General features: G+C 40.5%; 1 protein-coding gene across 1 annotated transcript in view; it reads left to right on the forward strand.

Annotated features, from left to right (window-relative positions):
• LOC133609559 (protein disulfide-isomerase TMX3-like) overlaps positions 1-11,571 on the forward strand; it is a 41,553-nt gene extending 29,982 nt beyond the window's left edge. Inside the window, exons 14-16 of the mRNA XM_061965249.1 lie at positions 4,416-4,545; positions 7,635-7,703; positions 9,678-11,571. Of these exons, the coding sequence (XP_061821233.1) occupies positions 4,416-4,545; positions 7,635-7,703; positions 9,678-9,935 (457 nt within the window). The 3' untranslated portion in view covers positions 9,936-11,571. The remainder of the gene's footprint in view (positions 1-4,415; positions 4,546-7,634; positions 7,704-9,677) is intronic.
• The last annotated feature ends 8,422 nt before the right edge of the window (positions 11,572-19,993 follow it).

Here is a 19,993-nt window from a genome sequence, read left to right on the forward strand (position 1 = left end):
ATTTCATGATTTTTGAGACCACTGTAAATTTCATGATTTTTAATTCCAGGAAGAAAAAAAACTGAACCAATGTACCTTAAAATTCAGTAGTTTATTGAAAAGTGTTTCAAAGTGTCAAGTATTTTAAGGTCACTCTCCTTTCACATATTTGTGCACAGAATTTAAATTGCAGTACCAGCTGCTAAGAGATAGCTACGATATCTATTCAAAATGAACAGCCGTGGCATATATCAAAACAAACAATACTGTGCTGATAAATATGCTCATAAATAACTAGGGATGATGTTCGAAACCGGTTTTCCCGATTGTTCGATAAGGAAAGAACCAATTCCATGGATTCAAATCCCTTTTTAAAGGCTAGAATATACAAGTGAGTTTTAAGATGGGACTTAAATGCTTCTACTGAGGTAGCATCTCTAACTGTTACGGGAGTGCATTCCATAGTACTGGAGCCCAAATAGAAAACGCTCTATAGCCTGCAGACTTTTTTTGGGCTCTGGGAATCACTAATAAGCCGGAGTTCTTTGAACGCAGATTTCTTGCCGGGACATATGGTACAATACAGTCAGCAAGATAGGATGGAGCTAGACCGTGTGGTATTTTATACGTAAGTAGTAAAACCTTAAAGTCACATCTTAAGTGCACAGGAAGCCAGTGCAGGTGAGCCAGTATAGGCGTAATATGATCAAACTTTCTTGTTCTTGTCAAAAGTCTAGCAGCCGCATTTTGTACCAATTTTAATCTTTTAATTCTTGACATAGGGAGACCCGAAAATAATACGTTACAGTAGTCGAGACGAGACGTAACAAACGCATGAATAATGATCTCAGCGTCGCTAGTGGACAAAATGGAACGAATTTTAGCGATATTACGGAGGTGAAAGAAGGCCGTTTTAGTAACACTCTTAATGTGTGACTCAAACGAAGAGAGTTGGGTCGAAGATAATACCCAGATTCTTTACCGAGTCGCCTTGTGTAATTGTTTGGTTGTCAAATGTTAAGGTGGTATTAATAAATAGGCGTCGGTGTCTCGCAGGACCGATAATCAGCATTTCCGTTTTCTTAGTGTTGAGTTGCAAAAAGTTAGCGGACATCTACTGTTTAATTTCATTAAGACACGCCTCCAGCTGACTACAATCCGGCGTGTTGGTCAGCTTTAGGGGCATGTAGAGTTGGGTGTCATCAGCATAACAGTGAAAGCTAACACCGTATTTGCGTATGATGTCACCTAGCGGCAGCATGTAGATGCTGAAGGGTGCAGGGCCAAGAACCGAACCCTGGGGAACTCCACACGTTACCTTAACATAGTCCGAGGTCATATTGTTATGGGAGACGCACTGCATCCTGTCAGTAAGATAAGAGTTAAACCAAGACAAGGCTAAGTCTGACATACCAATACGTGTTTTGATACGCTCTAATAACATATTATGATCGACGGTATCTTAAAACATACGCTAGCATGCATGGACGCTGTTTTAAAAGGGCAGCAGGAGCAAAGCTGAGTTCGGTTGTACTTTATTGAAGTATTTATCAATGTACTCACATTATTTTTTTAACAATCCTCATCCACAAATCCATCAAAGTCCTCATCTTCTGTGTCTGAAATGAACAGCTGGGCAAGTTCTCCATCAAACACGCCAGATTCCCTCTCGTCATTTTCAAAGTCAGTCTCGTTGTCCATTAGCATAGCAAGCTAGCACAACAGGTAAAGCCGACTTCTCTTGCCCCGTTGTGCGTATCGATTCGCTACCATCCTGGTCCCCTTCTTCTCCAGTGTGCTTCACCGGGATGTCGAAAGTGAGCGGCACCTCGTCCATGTTAATGATATGTTTTTGTGCAATTTTTTTATATACAACGCACATCCTCAACAATGGCTCAAGTCATACAGTCCTTGGTTTTCTGTCATCTTCATTACTGTCCTATAATATGGTCCGCTACGACTAAGTCTGACCTGAACAAACTGCAACTTGTTCAGAACAGAGCGGCTAGACTGGTACTTAAATGTTCTTTGCACACTAATATTGCATTTATGCATTCACGCCTGTCCTGGTTGTCTGTTGAACAAAAGATGCATTGTAGTCTCATTATGTTCTTTAGAACTATCATTTTAGATCAATCACCAGATTACTTTTACAAACGGTTTTTAAAATCAACTAATACACATATTCATGACACTAGGAATGCCAGCAATGGCTATTTGGCACTTCCTGCTCCCAGGACCAATCTCCTCAAACATACAGTCATGTATAGATGTACATCATTTTGGAATCGGTTGCCATCTCACATTAATCTCTCACAAAGTAAATTGTCATTCAAGACAGCTTTGAAGATACACCTATTGCAGCTGCCCACATGACGAGAATTTGTAATACTGGTTTTAACTAGCTTTTTATCTTATGTTGTATTTTTCCATTGTATAATGTCTGTTATTGCATGTATTCTTTGCATTTTTCATTTTGTATGCTCCTATATGGACCCCAGGAAGACTAGCAGTCGCCTTGGCGTCAGCTAATGGGGATCCATTCAATAAACAATAAACAATAAACATAGCAGCACTATATGCTCACTGGGGTCGTGCCTTTAGCGTCCTCTCTCACCTGAAACCTTCACCCTATAACAGCCGCATACTGTCCTCAGTCACGTCCGCTTTTCCTCCATATAAACAGCGTGCCGGCCCAGTCATTTAACATCTTTGGCTTTTGGAACTCAGTGCACACACAACAACCCATCTGGATTCGATAAGAGATTCGATAAGGAATTGGTTCGATAAGAGGATTCGATAATGGGCTCGAACTCGATAATTTCTTAACGAACATCATCCCTATAAATAACAATAGTCTACCTTTTTACATTCTAAAAAGACAGCAGCGACATACAGCCTCCCAGTACATCATAACAAACAATATTGTTCTTAAAGTTTTTTGATATAGTAATGAAGTAGGCTAAAACACATATTTTAGGCATATATATATATATATATACATATATATATATATATATATATATATATATTTTTTTTTACCAGTACCAACATTTCAGCCTTTTTTCAATAGGTTATGCCTTTTTTTTCTTTTGTCTATCACTGGTCCATTAAAAGGCCACATTTTGAATACCACTGGTTTTCGTATTTCACCAGGAAGGCCAAGTGTTCCTAAGCTTTGTCTTCTTAGCACTCATACAAAACGAAAAAGGTTGAGTAGTTTTTTTCTGCACATGTAAAGCACACTTCTTAGGCTTGCGGAGGTGGTACTCCGCTCACACTCGTGCAGCAAATGCTTTGTTTTTCATGGCCGCTTGTACGTGATTAGCATGAAGTAAGACTCTCGTTTCACTTTTAATGCGTACCTTGATAAAGTTGAAAAACGGCTCCCTTCTGCTATGTCTATTCTGGCAAATCAGGTGTGTAGTAGGTGTGTGTTGACACGTACGATGCATACGGTCACAGTTGCATTATTGTTTATGGGGAGGGCGAACCAGAAGCGCCATATTTGTAATTAGTAAATATAGGGGAAAAGCTGGCTCATTTTGACTCAGTGCTCACATGTGTTGTGCAGTCATTTCTACTAATGTTACTAAAAAAAGTTAGCGATGTAATTTTTGTGTGTTGGTATCGAAATAACCCTAGTGTAGAGATTAAATCTGAAAATGTATTACAATTTCTGCAAGGTTGGCAATTCTAATATTGCAACATGCTAATGACACTTTAAGCTCAGTGGCCACTTCCCTCTGAGAACATCCTGTCTGAAGCATGGCAATTACTTTTTTAGGCATTGTGTTGGTCTCATATGACAAAAATGTGAACAGCATGATGAAGAGGACTGTTTACATAACAATTATAATTGATCCAGGCCATTTATTGGTTTATTCATCTGTTGTCAATCTTGCCATTCAGTAATGTATGTGGGATGTCGATAGCTACGTCACCTATGTAAATAGCGTGATATGATAGCGTGGTGACATAGTGTAAAGTCAATTCAACAAAGAACAGGAAGGCCACACACTACACACATGATGGGTCAATAGAGGACATCTTTGTCAACCTGTGGTTGGGTTCAGTTCTAATGCATAGACCTTTGAATAAAGCAAACTGTACTGCTTGATGAAAATGGTCTTTAGTGGGCATTCAGTGTCTTTTTTTGAAGCCTTGAAACTTTGAGTTGCTTGCAATCTGTTTGCAACATTGAGGAGAAATCCAGCTGCTTTGTCTGTTTCCCGCACCAATAAAGAACTCTCTCTGAAAGAATTCCCATGAGAAAAGTGCAGCAGAGTACAAAGGCTATGTTTATCACGCCATTGTATGGTAATTTGTTCTTGGAACGCCACAATTTGTTCCTACCAAATGAAGCCTTTTGATGATTGCAGTCCGAGGTGTTGAGCGGATTAAAGATGTTTTTTTTTGTCTTTGTCCCCCTTCAGAGAGGTGACGGTGCCCTCGGTTATCATCCTCAACACATCCAACGAGCAGTACTTCCTGCCAAGCCAGCCCACAGAGACCGTGGAGCAGCTGGTCCAGTTCATCAGCAGCGTTCTGAACGGTTCTGCACAGGTCTGAATTCCCCTCTCCTCTCTTCACACTTCTTGGTGTTTATGCATTCGGCTCAGCGTCTGCCTCCCTCTTGTACTTACCACCGTAATCACACCAGTAGTCTGATTAATCAAGCATTTTGCCTCGCATTTCTAATAGGTAGTTGTTGCAATCTTCTTTTTGCATGTGTAGATTTCACATCGCCATCCTTTCTGAATAGATTATCCCCAAATAATTCCAAGTCAAACAACAAGATTAGTACACCGCTCTGCATTGTAATCCGCGTGCCGCTCAGGAAGCTATTGTCGCTACATGTACCAAACCATAAGCCAAACAAGCAGAGGCCCTCTCCTCTGCGCGATAACAAACAGACGTCCCGATGGGTAAACACTGGAAACCTCACACTGCAGTTGAAGGCCTGGACAGTCTTAGTGTCAGCAAGGTTGCCAGCCAATCCCAATGAAGGCCTTCTGCTTGCAATGATGCAACCTAAAGGGAAACGGCACTTTTGTGGGGGGGAATGTTGCCTATCATTAACAATCGTTATGTGAGACAAGAACACTTTCTTTTTTCATGCATTCTAATTCGTAAATAAACGTAAATACAGTAAAAGTCAGCGAACAATGGAGCCAATGTGAGTTGCGCTCTTCCGCCTATAAAGCACTCTTAAAATAATCCAAACACCTCCATCAAGGTTTTATATACATGCTGTAACTATGTTTATATGTAATTTAGTTACAGGTACATTCATAATAACAGTAATATTTACGTATTTTGCTCATTTTAGGCATATGGCGGTGTATTATTTTCACAGATGCATCACAACGTTCGTTTTAATCTTCGACAACACCACCACCACTAATCATGACAGACTTCATGAGAGACAACCAACGTAATAAAAATAATAATTTACAGTATGTCTACTCTCAATAGAATGCCGACTGATGGGATGTTCATATCTTCCTGTTTAGATGAAGAATTAACCATAATCCTCACGAAAGGTTAAAAAAAAGCCGGCGACGCAAATGAGCGTCTTTTTGTGTCTTTCTCGCCATTTGTGGGTCTAAGTTGAATGTCACAAATAACCAACTTCTCAGTTTATGGCCAGAACATTCTACTATCCAGGTGAAAGGCATGATCTGCAACAAAAAACAGTGCAATACATTTTCATAACGTGGTCACTACTGCCTAGTTTCTCTTGTTATATTCTTATTTTTACTGTTATATTTTTTTTCTTATTGTTGCCTTTTATTTGTATTCTTATTGTTATATTTTTTATTTTATTTCCATTTATACCCCCATTATTTACTTTTTACTTTATAAATTCGATCTCAATTCTGTACACTGCTGCTGGAATTTAAATTTTCTTGAGGTAACTCTCCTGAAGGAATCAATAAAGTGCTATCTATCTATCTATCTATCTATGATTCATAATCTAGAATTAACTTTCATCCGGTCAGCACAAGCAAGTTAGCTCTCTGTGATCACAGCGCGGCAAAAAATTGTATATCTGTGTTAGCGCTTATAATAACAATTTTTTGTCAATAGTCAAGTCACGAAATGAAAACAATAAAGTATTGTTGGCGGTTTGTGGGTGCATTGGTAGAGTAATCTAGAGGCAGAATGGATTACTCCCGTCACACTCCCGCCAATTACTGTAGAACGAGCCGGTTATTACAAATGAGAATGCTCTGGAACCGCATATGGCTTTTTCGTACCTCCGCTCTCGTTAGCAAAATGTCAATAAATAATATCTATTTAGTTTTTATTTATTTAGTTTTATTTAGTTATTTTATTTTAATGTAATGGTTGTTTTGTCAATCGAAATGTACATCACACCCCGTATGCATCATCTTTTGCTACAAAGCAATTGTATTGTTTTTAGCGGTCAACCCCCCAGGTGAGCTCGCAATCAAAAAAGAGAAAACATTTCTGATGAAAATAGAACTTTTAATGTTTCATGGACAGATTAATTTGCTTTCACTGTTGATTAGTTTGGTTCACCACTGTGCTTAACATGTGGGGAGAAGATAGCAAACAACAAAAAATCAAATGCTCAGACATTTCTAGAACAAATAAATATCCAGCTGAAAATGACAGGAGAAAGAGCAGTTTCGGAACTCCTGCATAAAGCTGATTAGAGCAAAAATACTCGGTGAGTCGTTTTCTGTCTAGTGTTTGATTTCATGAATGCTATAGCATGAGTGTAATGAAACTATAAGTGGTGTTATCGTCATTTTATGGATCAAACAGAGTTTGCGGCTCTGGGTGGGTTTTATTTGGTGCGAAATGGCTCTTTGTATGCTTAAAGTTGTCGACCCCTGCTGCAGTATTTCCAGCACACCAAATCATAAGTCATCAAATTAACTTTCAATTATTAGGATGTCTGGTGAAATACGTCGTGGTGATTAGTAACCGACATTTGCAGACGCTTCATAAAATTTTTCTTGATACATTTTAGTATTGGCTCTGATTTGTGTGTGTGTGTGTAGGAATACCCAATAATGTGGACTCAGTAAGCGCATATACAGGCGCACTGCCAGCAAGCTAAAATAAGTCCCGCTGCTTCGTCATCCAGAAGGATGAAACGGCTGAGCGCGGGCGGCGTAGTTAGCCATGTCTGAAGCATGAGCCTGCCGCCGGAGGAGCAAACTGACAGGCGGTGGGCCCTCATTTGCAGGTTTCATGACAGTCATGAAGTGTTTTTTTTTTTTCCTTCTCAAAGCATAGAGGGGATTCTGTCTGTTTTTTTTCATCTTGGCTTCCGAGAATTTGATGCAATTACACAAAGACAGCAAACTTGCACAGGATAAACAAATCCTTTGTGAAGTTCTCGACTACCTCGCCCACAAAGTCACTAATTGGCCGTCTTGGCGAGTGGGACAGTTTGCTCATGTGAAGTTTTTCAATCAGTGAGCCTTTAAAGCTTTAAAGAGCACCTCAACGTTAATTGTTCTTTATAAACGCACTGAAAATGTCCTTCTTTACGGATTGTGCCGTTGTCTTCAAGTAATTGCGACAAATCGCTGATGGCGAGTGGCGCCGGTGTGAAATTAGCATATAAGCTATTTCCTCCCCGGTGACTCCATTAAAGTTATGTCTCCCTGCAGGCCCAGGGAGGTGACGGCTTCATTCAGAGGATCAAACGAGTGGCGTTTGATGCCAGATCCACTGTTATGGTAAGATCAGCTCATTTCTTGCTCTTTTAGTAAGTTAAAGCTTTAACTATTAAATTACCTTAAATGGCTTTAATAAAATAATAATTACCGGCTGCATCTCCATATGCTGATTTTAGGAGTTCTATTAAAGGCTTTTGTTAATCATTTGCTGATTAGAATAAAATTAAGAATTTAGCTTTTTAAATGTTTTGCTGTGTGTCATGAATCACTGAGTTTCACGCTTTTATTTGAACTGCTGAGATAAATTCACAAATAGATCATTTATTGAGATGCCCAATAATAAGTAGGTTACCAAAATCTATATTTTGGTGTCCGGTAGCGGAAGCAACAACTTTAATTACAACAAATGTAACAACAAAAGTATTGCACTAAGTAATGCACTAGGCAAAGTTAAAAGGTTAAGAAAAGGAAGTTTCTACTAAATATGTTTTAGTTTTGACTGGAAATGGTAATCTAAAAACAGTCCCTGTTGGTCTATTGGCAAAGTCATAAGCATGAACATTTGCATTGTATAAGTTAGTTACTGATTAACCTTTAATCCATCAATTTCCCCTGTGAGAGTAAAGACATAGTAAATAGAAGAAATAAATAAAACGTGGAGTTAGTGTTTGCACACATTTTAACTTGTGAGCCTTGAATATCGACACGTTTTAACAGGAATTAATCATCTCTAAGTGTTGATTGTTACTTTTACTCGCTTGTGGAAGAGCAGTCTTTAGATTGCAGTACTCAGGGAAAGATTCTCGATAGACGTATGTGGTGTGTGTGTTGTCGCACACGGCGAGCTCCTTGAAGCTTGCTGACAGAAGTAGCACTTTCCCTCTGAGAGACAAAAAAAGCTCATTTCACAGGGCCGCATGCAGCCAAGACAATATGCAAGGCAAGCTTTATGAGAGGAAGACGTGATTATGTGCGTCAGGTATCTCAACTGCCATCTCCTCCCACCTTTTTTTTTGAGCGGGGTGTAGATATTGTGTTTACTGTGCCATGGCTGTGAGAGGAATGCTTAAACATATGGTAAATTATTATTGCAATGTTGTCACTTCCGCTAATGTCTCTCTGGACTCATTGCCAGACAAGGTTTGGCAGTGCCAGCCTGGGAATTACCAAACGAGGGAAAACCAATGCAACATTTGGAGGGATTTTTTTCCCCTCTCTTTTCCGCGGCATCAAAGTGAGGACAACGTGTCGTCCCAGCTTGTCTCACTAACGGTGACATGATGGGATGCTCTGCAGATAAGAAGCCTCCAACGAGATCTAACTGCTTACCTTGACAGCAGCGGCATTAGGCCTGGCTGGATGGCGGCCAGCTGTGTTAGCATAGCATGCCCATCTCTGTCACATCTGACGTTGCTGGGTCTCGGTAGTTAGCGACGCTCTTCCCGTGGCGATGACTGGAAGGGGGAGAGGATATTTGTCTTGTCAGCTCGGCCGTGATTTAGGACTCCTTTCTTCCTTCCTGTCTCCGGTGGTCTACATTAGGGCCTGCTAACTTATTAGCCACGGGGCGCTTTTAAAGTAGAATTAAATAAATGCTCTGACGTTTACGGCTGCTGCTCGGGGACGCTGTGGCCTAGTGGTGAAGGATATGGCCTGCTGCTGCAGGGTTGTGAGCTTGATTCTTCTGACGGACGAGTTGAACAGCTAGCTGAGTACTGCAAAATATTGAGCTGAAATGCCAACCTGTTGACCTTTTAACTTGGCCAGGCAGGGGAAAATTGATCTATTCACTCTCCAGCACTGTTTTATATTCCAGAACCAACTTTCCTCTCACATTCCCTATATCGTTAGATTTGCTCAAGAAATAGATCACACCTTGCACTATTTCTTCTTGCGCCATCTGCCGGGCTGTAAATTTGCCAACAGGAATGATGGCTCCATCAAATTAACTCTCCCCGCCTTGCCCCGCCCCTATCCAACCTTTCCATCCGACCCCCCCAATACCCACCTGCTTTTTGTTTCTGCACCTATTAGTCAGTGTTCCGCAGCTCCCCGCTACTGGGCTGCTTCCTGTTCGGCCTGCCGCTGGGCGTGATCAGCCTCATGTGCTACGGTATCTGCACAGCCGAGACGGACGACGGCTCCGACGACCTGGAGGGGCTCAAGCGGGAGGGCCTCACGGACGACGATGAGGAGGACGATGAGGAAGATGAGCGGGAGGAGGAGGAAGAGGAGGAGGAGACTGCCGGGCTGGAAGACGAGAAAGATCCCGAAGAGAAGAAAACGGATTAACGCTGGGCTGGATGATGGATGGCGGATGACGGGCCGAGTCGGCTGCCGTGACGTGGAACTCAAAGACGCATGGATGACACGTCGTCTGTGGTGATGATCTTTGTTTTCCGTCTCACTCCCCGCTTACACGCCTGTCTAGCGCAGGCTGTTCTCCCATATTTCCCAGTCTGTACCTAAAACGGCCGTCAGAGTGTGGGACCCAAACGCACTGCTTGTGTCGTGCGATCCTCGACGTCCTCGTTAGCTAGCTGTTGTGTAAACGCCTAACCCATATCTTCTTTTTCCTACCTAAGCCACCAGTAGAACACAGGTGAACGCTGCCTTCAAACAAAGCAGGAAGCATCAGTTTATCATCCAAACGTGAAAGTGCCCGAGATGGAAAACGTTGCCATACATGAGTTAGTTTTGTAAATTGTTGCATGGAAATTTTTATTTGTAGGGGTGCTACACACAATTGTGCATTTAGTGTATTTCTGTGAGTGTGTGGTAAAGCACATTACAGCACAGAACATTTGCACAGCCCCAGACGACCCCTCGCTTAGATGGGTTGCACACACACATCACATCTTGTCACAGCATCTGCATTTAACAGGTTTCCCAGTTGGTGTCCAGCATGGACTAATGAGATTCAATCCATGTTGGGTTCATATATTGTTAGCTTCCTGCAGGGTTTCTTTCTGTGCATTTTTGTACCCCGTTAGTCAATGTAATAGATACATTCAAGGGGAGGAGAGTAACCTCATTTTGAGTAAGTCGCCAAAGCCACTGAAAACATTTCTTAAACTGTTCAATTTAGACATTACACTATTTTTCATGACAAACTACCACACAATAGCAAAAAGACAATGACCATCTTTTATAAATAAAGTACAATTGTAATATTGCCAGTCATATAAACACAAATCACGAACCTAATCTTATTTCATCAAAGTACTGTAGCTCTAATGGTGAGTATCAGGTTAGAAGGGGAAAGGAAAATTGTTCCTTATGCTAGGGCAACCTCTCATATAATTTGGTCCCAAGACCTTTGTCCATATTGTATGAAGCAGTCGCAAAAAGCCTCTTAAAAATGTCATGTTTTTTATTGTAATTAGATGTTGATAATCCGTAAAATAACCTTTCAAATGAACTACAGATTGGAATCGTCATTCTGATTAAGTGCAGCATATCAGAGCAATTCCCAGATGCCATGAAAATTTGTCCCTTGATAACATATGGGAACAATCGTTTGGGCCAAAAATGTAACGTCATCATCGCAAGCTACTGCGCATTCAGTGACAATATTTATCTTTATATGTAAGCAAATAAGCACAGAACTAATAATAAAAAAAACACCCCTTAAAATACATCCCTGGTGCGCCTGATCACGCGACTATCCAAGTAGACCTTGAATTGTCAATTTTTTTAAAAATGATTCTGATTATTTATTGGTGTGTAAAGGTTCTGTGTGCATTCCAAGACTGCTTCATGTTTAGTTTGTCCCGACTGACTGTGGTTCCTCTAAGGCAGTTATCTTATTACTGTGAACGTTACACTAAAAAAATGAATTTCCTTGCTTTGCCTTCTGGTCTGTAGCTTGGCAAGCTTTCTTTTCAAATTTGACCAAAATAAAGATTGCCCCTTTTTTTGTTGTTGACTGTTTGTCCCCACTGATATTTGTCTCGTCAGTTTTTTCTCAGCACATACGACGAATGCCAGCTCGTGGGGCTGTGCTACAGTACCTTGTCTAAACTTCATATCTCCACACATTTGGAGATAATTGCCTTTCAATTAGGGGTTGGACACCTGTTGCCTTGACATGCTGTCTTTTCGTGTATTTGAAAATAGATAGCCTTTGACATCCAGCATGGGATTGGTTGTCTTCAACACCATGACAACAGACTTGCGTGCTCTTGTTGCAGAAACTGTTACAAATAGTACATTTGGCCTGTATGGATCTGTTAATAATTCACACAGAACCATCACAGTATGTTTCTTTTGTATAGACCTTTGTCTCCATGCCGCTCGATTCTCATGGCCACGTTTTGCTCATCAGTCACAGTGGAGGCAGTCACTTGTCACTGTGGTTTCCTTTTGCTATCCTTGACATTTTTTAAAAAACATTTCCTCTACTTTATCATATCGTTTTGATTTTCAGAGAGAACCTAAAGCTTGTAAGTGCCAACTCCCTTTATTTATTTGATCATATGAGGCAACAGTGCTTCAAAGCTGCGTTTAATACTGTATGCATTATGATAACACACTGTAATTTGTGCCATTGAATAGTAACTCATACATTCTTCAGCCTTATTATAGATTGTCATCATAATGGTAGTCAAAAAAGATTGCGACAGCAATTAGCTTCTGCTAGCTCTCATGCTAATGTTCGGATCCAGGGGCGCCGAAAAGGGGGGGTAAAGGAGACGGATTCTAGGGGCCCATGATGGAGGGCGGCCCAAAGAGGCCACTAATGATGATGAAATTATAATACAGAAAAAATAATGACACTGTGTTGGGGGCCCTGTAAAGATTCTTTTCATGGGGCCCAAAATCCCTAGCGGCGCCCCTGTTCGGATCTCCCAGGTTCTTTTGTTTCAATGGCTTGTCTGAATAAGCAGTGATGGGTAAGCTACTTAGAGAATTTAGTAAGCTAAGCTACAAGTTACTCTCAATTAAATGTAGCTAAGCTGCAAGGGAAGCTATCCGGTCAGTTATTAGTAATGGACCCAATGAGGGTCCATTACTAATAACTGTCCTTTAGCTGGGGTCACCCTACAATTACATGTAGGGGTCCCCGAACCCCACTGTATGTATTTATTAAGTTTGCCTTTTCTTTGCTACTCCTGTAATGTTATTCATTTTCTCTACTTACAGTAAAAAAACTGCATCTATTGTATCTTAACAAAAAAAGAAACAATGACTTGTATGTTGTTTGGGAACAGTTGGTAATGGTTATGTGCAGTAAAACTTCATGAACTCAACTCACCTTAATGTGTGTTCTTAAATTTGTGTTTGATGTCTTAGATAAAGAGAGCAGTTATGATTTTGGTTTGCAGAGTAAACAACTAAAAACTTAAGGTCCGGGGCATTGTTTTCTCTAAATGCATACATTTGTGTAAATATGGCCAAGGACACACATTATTGTGGGTTTCCTGGAGGTCTTCTTTATCACTAAAGGAAAAATTGAATCTGCAGAAGAGAATCCCTCTGGCATTTTCAAGTATGTTTTTTTAATTTATATTTGTATTTTTTATTTTATTTTTTTGAGTCCTCCGCTTGAAACGTTCCTCTATCTCTGACTCCCTTGTCGTCATGTGACATGAATACCTCTGATTGGCCAGTCTGTAATGTTTCGCCCTAATTTGTGACTCATCATACCAACACCAGACTATCATCATGGATTTTGTCCAGATGTACAGATGTTCTCATTCACCCAGATCATTGTATTTTTTCCAATTTTTTTTTTGGCCTGGATTCACAGTCCATTTTCTCTCTTTGTATCTTGTAGCTTTGATGTAAGCTACCTAACTACATGAGTCTAAAAGTAGCTAAGCTACAGGAAAAGCTACTCGTTAAAGTAGTGAAGCTACCGCCACGCTACTGGAAAATGTAGTTAAGCGTCGTAGCTTAGCTAGATGTAGCTTGTTCCTGCTCATCACGTTAAATAAACAAGGTGACTAGAATTATAGATGAACAATTATTTCAACAAATGGAGTACTTGCAACCAGTTGTTCTGCTGTAGCCAATGACAGGTCGACTTGGCCTTGTGTTTTGGATCATTGTGATGTTGGAATGTCTAAAAACGTCCCATGCGCAGCTTCCGGTCTGATAAGTGCAAATTTTCCTCCAGTATTTTCTGATAACATGCTGCATTCATCTTGCCATCAATTTTGGCCAACTTTCCTGTGCCTTTGTAGCTCACACATCCCCAAAACATCAGCGATCCACCTCTGTGTTTCACAGTAGGAATGGTGTTCCTTTCATCATAGGCCTTGTTGACTCCTCTCCAAATGTAACGTTTATGGTTGTGGCCAAAAAGTAAAATTTTGGTCTCATCATTCCAAATGACTTTGTTCCAGAAGTTTTGAGGCTTGTCTCTGTGCTGTTTGGCGTAATGTAAGTGGGATACTTTGTGACATTTGCGCAAAAATGTCTTTCTTCTGGCGACTCGACCATGCAGCCCATTTTTCTTCAAGTGCCTCCTTATTGTGCATCTTGAAACAGCCACACTACCATTTTTCAGAGAGTCCTGTATTTCAGCTGAAGTTATTTGTGGATTTTTCTTTGCATCTCGAACAGTTTTCCTGGCAGTTGTGGCTGAAATCTTTGCTGGTCTACCTGACCGTGGTTTGGTTTCAACAGAATCCCTCATTTTCCACTTCTTAATGAGCGTTTGAACACTGCTGATTGGCATTGTCAATTCATTGGATATCTTTTTATACTCCTTTCCTGTTTTATGCAGTTCAATTACCTTTTCTCGCAGATCCTTTGACAATTATTTTGCCTTCCCCATGACTCAGAATCCAGAAACATCTATGCAGCACTGGATGAAAGATGCAATGGTCTGTCAAAAGCCCAGAAACTCACTGACCTTTTATACACACACACACTAATTACAAACAAACAGGTCACAGGTGAGGATTGGAACCTTAATTAGCCATTCAAACCTGTTTGTGTCAACTTTTGTGCATGTTATCAGGTCAAAGTCACTGGGGTATGTAAACTTTTGATCAGGGTCATTTGGATACTTTCTTTTGTCATTTTGATTTAAAAAGAGTAAACAGTTGTTTGCCAACAAATAGCTTCACACAGATTAAGCATGAGTGGAAGAAAGGTTTTTGTGTTATCATTCATATTCTCCAAGAAATCATAAATTCTCCCAGGGTTTGTAAACTTATGAGCACAACTAGACTTCATAGTTATTTTTGTTGTCAACTGTGCCTACTCAGATTACTTAAGTGACAGTAGTAGTCAAAATGCAGATAGAGACCATAGCTAGCAATAGAAATTAGTGCTCACCCTCATTCTAACTCGGAGACATCATTAGCCATCTCTCGCTTCTTCTATCACTCAATCAAATGCTCAAGGTCAGTCGTTATCAGCTGTTGATGCGGAAACTTCTTTCAGCTAGCCATCAGCCTTTACCAGCTTTTATCAACCACAACTCGGCATCGGCTTCTTTCAGCTGTTGCCACTAGCCATCTTTAACTGTGACCAACAAGCCTGTGTCAGTTTGGGAAAAGATGGTGGCTGTAGCAGTCACTAGCAGCTTTTATTAGCTTTTATCCACTCTACATTTACTGTTTAATTAACTCGTTTGTAGGCTGTAACTGCTATTACTTGCCCTGATCTTTTAAATGAACCATAACTTAATGATACATGGATACAAAACAAATAATAATGTGGTAAATGTCCACAGTCCATATCTCAGTGTTGGACAAATCTTTGTTTGAAGTGCACAATTAACGCTCCGCTCAGCAAAGAATAAAAATGATGGCAGCCTGCCTCGCATTATCCGTGTCACCTCTTAGTGCGCGGTAAGCATTTTCCCCGTGGAGACTTGCTGCCTCTCTCTGCAGCCAAATGAGGCTGCCTGGGTCGTCATAATTTGCTGAAGAGCGCCATCATCTCCTCAGGGCTAGGCTGGCCTAGGCTACACTACCTGAGACCAGCGTTTTTGCTAATGTCGCTGCAACCGTTGCCGGGGGGGCTATTTCCGTCACTCGACCTGATTATTCCCAAGAGCTTATAGGTCCTGTTGGGTCAAGGAAACTGGTGCGGTGTTTGTGTGCTGAAACGGCCTATGTTTAATCTGGTCCTCAGTTTCCTCACGCAGATGTGCCGGAACATGCCGTGACTCCCCAGCTGGGTCCACAGCTTACTTCCAAGCACCCTTGGTGACGGCAGCCAGCTGGGAATTAACGACACTATACGCTCTCATTTACGTATTCAAGCAAAACCTCCACTAATGTACACTCGCTTGATGCACGGGAAAATCTTGTTTGACCACTTTTAACCCGAAAAGAAGATACTACACTGCCACTAGCAGCTAAGTGCTATACTTTTGTAAAGAAGGGGGATTTATTCAAGTTAAAAGCTTTCACCCTTTATAATCTCTGCAGGTCTTGCCCTTGACAGTTTTACCAACCTTAGCTTAGCACTAGGGATGGGCGATATGTCCTAAAAATCTATCATCATTTTTATTGCATTGGTCATAGCAATACTAAAACTTAACATTTTCAAGATCATTCATTTTGTCTGCCTACATCAAAAAAACAGTATCTAACTATAGTAGTGTTGTCCCGATACCAATATTTTAGTACCGGCCTAGTGGTTAGAGTGTCCGCCCTGAGATCGGTAGGTTGTGAGTTCATACCAAAGACTATAAAAATGGGACCCATTACCTCCCTGTTTGGCACTCAGCATCAAGGGTTGGAATTGGGGGTTAAATCACCAAAAATGATTCCCGGGCGCGGCCACCTCTGCTGCCCACTGCTCCACTCACCTCCCAGGGGGTGATCAAGGGTGATTGGTCAAATGCAGAGAATAATTTCGCCAAGCCTAGTGTGTGTGTGACAATCATTGGTAGAAAGAAAGAAAGTAGAAAATGTATTTCGATACTTTTTGGTACTTTTCTAAATAAAGGGGACCACAAAAAAATGGCATTATTGGCTTTATTTTAACAACAAATCTTACAGTACATTAAACATATGTTTCTTATTGCAATCGAAGAACAATTTTATCCTTAAATAAAATAGTGAACATACAAGACAACTTGTCTGTTAGTAGTAAGTAAGCAAACAAAGGCTCCTAAATTGTCTGCTGACTTATGCAGTAACATATTGTGTCATCCATCCATCCATTTTTCTACCGCTTGTCCCTTTTGGGGTTGCGGGGGATGCTGGAGCCTATCTCAGCTGCATTCGGGCGGAAGGCGGCGTACACCCTGGACAAGTTGCCACCTCATCACAGGGCCAACAGATAGACAGCATTCTTACTCACATTCACACACGAGGGCCAATTTAGTGTTGCCAATCAACCTATCTCCAGGTACATGTCTTTTGTCTATTGTGTCATTTCTCATTCTATTTTGTTAAAATTATGAGGGACAAGCTGTAAAAATGTATTATTAATCCACGTGTTCATTTACTGTTAAAATCTGGTTACTTTCTATTTTAACATGTTCTATCTACACTTCTGTTAATGTATTTATCATATTATATTATATTAGAATGTAATAATCACTTATTCTTCTGTTGTTTAAATACTTTACATTAGTTTTGGATGATACCACAAATTTAGGTATCGATCCGATACCAAGTCGTTACAGGATCATACATTGGTCATATTCAAAGTCCTCATGTGTCCAGGAATGTATTTCCTGAGTTTATATAAACATAATATGAATTTAAAAAAAAAAAAGGAAAAAAGATTTTATAACGATAAAAAATATCGATGTAATCATAGTAGTATCGACTAGATACGCTATTGTACTTGGTATCATTACAGTAGATGTCAGGTGTAGATCCACCCATGGCATTTGTTTACATTCAGGGTGCTAGCTTGCTGTTAGCAGTTAGCTATCGTATCCTCCTATGGTGTGTAGTGAAGCATGTTTAGCTATTCCTCGTCCTGCAGGGATGATACTTGTAAGAAACTTACTTTATTCGTCGCCATGGAGGCGAGGAGTAGGGATTTAGAAGTAGCTAAAACACTGCCGACTGCGAATGGACGTTTGCCGCTAGCCATGTCTTATAGCACGTCTTCCTGAGGGCGTTTTAGTGTTATAACTTCACCTTTATCCTTAGTTTTTAGGCCAAAATGCGTCCGTTCTCCCTTTTCTGTCTACACACTGTGTCTGCTTGTAAAAACTCTGTGATTGTGTGCCGTCGAACATGCTCATCTGCTCGCAAAACCAGCGATGTCATGACGTGACGACGCGCCTTCATGCCCGGGAACCGGTACTTTTCAAACAGAGTATAGTACCTTTTTTGATTCACGAGTACTGCGATACTATAGCAGTACCGGTATACCGTACAACCCTAATCTATAGCTTGACAAAATACAATAACTTCTATGTTGTTTGGGAACAGTTGATAATGGGTATGTACAGTAAAACTTTACACGAAGAGAGCAGTTATGATGTTGTATAGTTATGAACAGTTAAAAACTAAGGTTTTGGGCATTGTTTTCTTGAAGTGCATACATTTGTCTAAATATGGACGAGGACACACATCCGACACCAGCAGATGACATGGCACCCCAAACTATGAGGGGCCGTTAGGGACATTATTCAGAATTACCTCTTACATACACTACTGAAATGCTCTCACATAAACAACTGAAATCTTTTTCTTTTATACACACTACTGAAACACTCTTATAAACACTACTGAAATGCTCTTACATACACTACTGAAATGCTCTCACATAAACAACTGAAATGTTTTTCTTTTATACACACTACTGAAACACTCTTATAAACACTACTGAAATGCTCTTACATACACTACTGAAATGCTCTTATAAATACTACTGAAACACTCTTATAAACACTACTGAAACACTCTTACATACACTACTGAAACACTCTTATAAACACTACTAAAATGCTCTTACATACACTACTGCAACACTCTTATAAACACTACTGAAATGCTCTTACATACACTACTGAAACACTCTTATAAACACTACTGAAATGCTCTTACATATACTACTGAAACACTCTTATAAACACTACTGAAACACTCTTATAAACACTACTGAAACATTCTTACATACACTACTGAAACACTCTTATAAACACTACTGAAACATTCTTACATACACTACTGAAACACTCTTATAAACACTACTAAAACATTCTTACATACACTACTGAAACACTCTTATAAACACTACTGAAATGTTTTTGTCTCACGCACCTGGAATTATTTTTCACTAGTATGTATAAACGGATTTCACCTGTGTGTGTGTGTGTGCTTTTTACACGTCCGTGTGAGAGACAACAATTTCAGTAGTATGTGTGCAAAGATTTCAGTTATGTGTATGAGCGCATCTTACCAGTGTGTATGCAAGCATTTTACCAGTGTGTGTAAGAGCATCTTACCAGTGTGTATGCGAGCATTTTACCAGTGTGTGTAAGAGCATCTTACCAGTGTGTGTAAGAGCATCTTACCAGTGTGTGTAAGAGCATCTTACTAGTGTGTGTGAGCGATGTTGCATTCCGGTTCCGGTCACCAATAATCCCCGCCCCTTTTCAGACAAGTTTTTTTTTTTTTTTTTTTTTTTAAAGCCAAGTTGTTGACAAAATGTCTGCCGACAAGTAGCTTAACCGAGGCGGGAGCTCCACTTCATAATTTGAGGGCTTCAGCGGAGAATATAAGAACACTTTCAATGCAACAAGGGTCGGGCTGCCGCCGTGGGTCGCCCCTGAGCGGCCACACAGGTGCCTTTCTCCTCCCGACAGCCAAGCAGCCTGGAGCAAATGTTACCTTGCGAGTTTACACTGCAGCATCATCAAGTGCAACGTTTCAGTTCATGGACATCGAAGCAAGAGGAGGAAAAGGTAATTAGACATTATTTATCTCTAAATGATTGTTGAATCCCTCGAAATGTAAGGCGACATGGCATTGTAGTGCGCTACAATGGTAACATGTCGAAATGTGAGTCACGTCGTGGTACGTCAGTAGCTAATCAAATACTAATGATAATGGATTACAATTATTTAGCGTTTTTCTATCGACTTGATAAGGGGTCCCCAAACTACGGCCCGCGGGCCGGTTACGGTCCACCAAAGTCCAACATCTGGTCCGCTGGGGAAAAAAAAGTTGTATTATTATTTTCAATCTGTCTTTTCTAATCCATTTTTTGGTGTCCCCTAGCCGCTCAGGCAAATTATATTGTCTAAAAATGCATTTCCCTGTATGACTTATATTGTCTTGGCTGTTTTCATGTGATCTGATTGTTACATTCTTATTCCAGAGTCACCACACAGCTGCGTGACCATTTCAACAAGGACAGAATAAACAACCTCTGGATTCATGGAACTTCTCTGCACACAAATATATTAATTG

The sequence above is a fragment of the Nerophis lumbriciformis genome, linkage group LG07 (genome assembly GCF_033978685.3).
Source record: "Nerophis lumbriciformis linkage group LG07, RoL_Nlum_v2.1, whole genome shotgun sequence".
Classification (NCBI taxonomy): Eukaryota; Metazoa; Chordata; class Actinopteri; order Syngnathiformes; family Syngnathidae; genus Nerophis; species Nerophis lumbriciformis.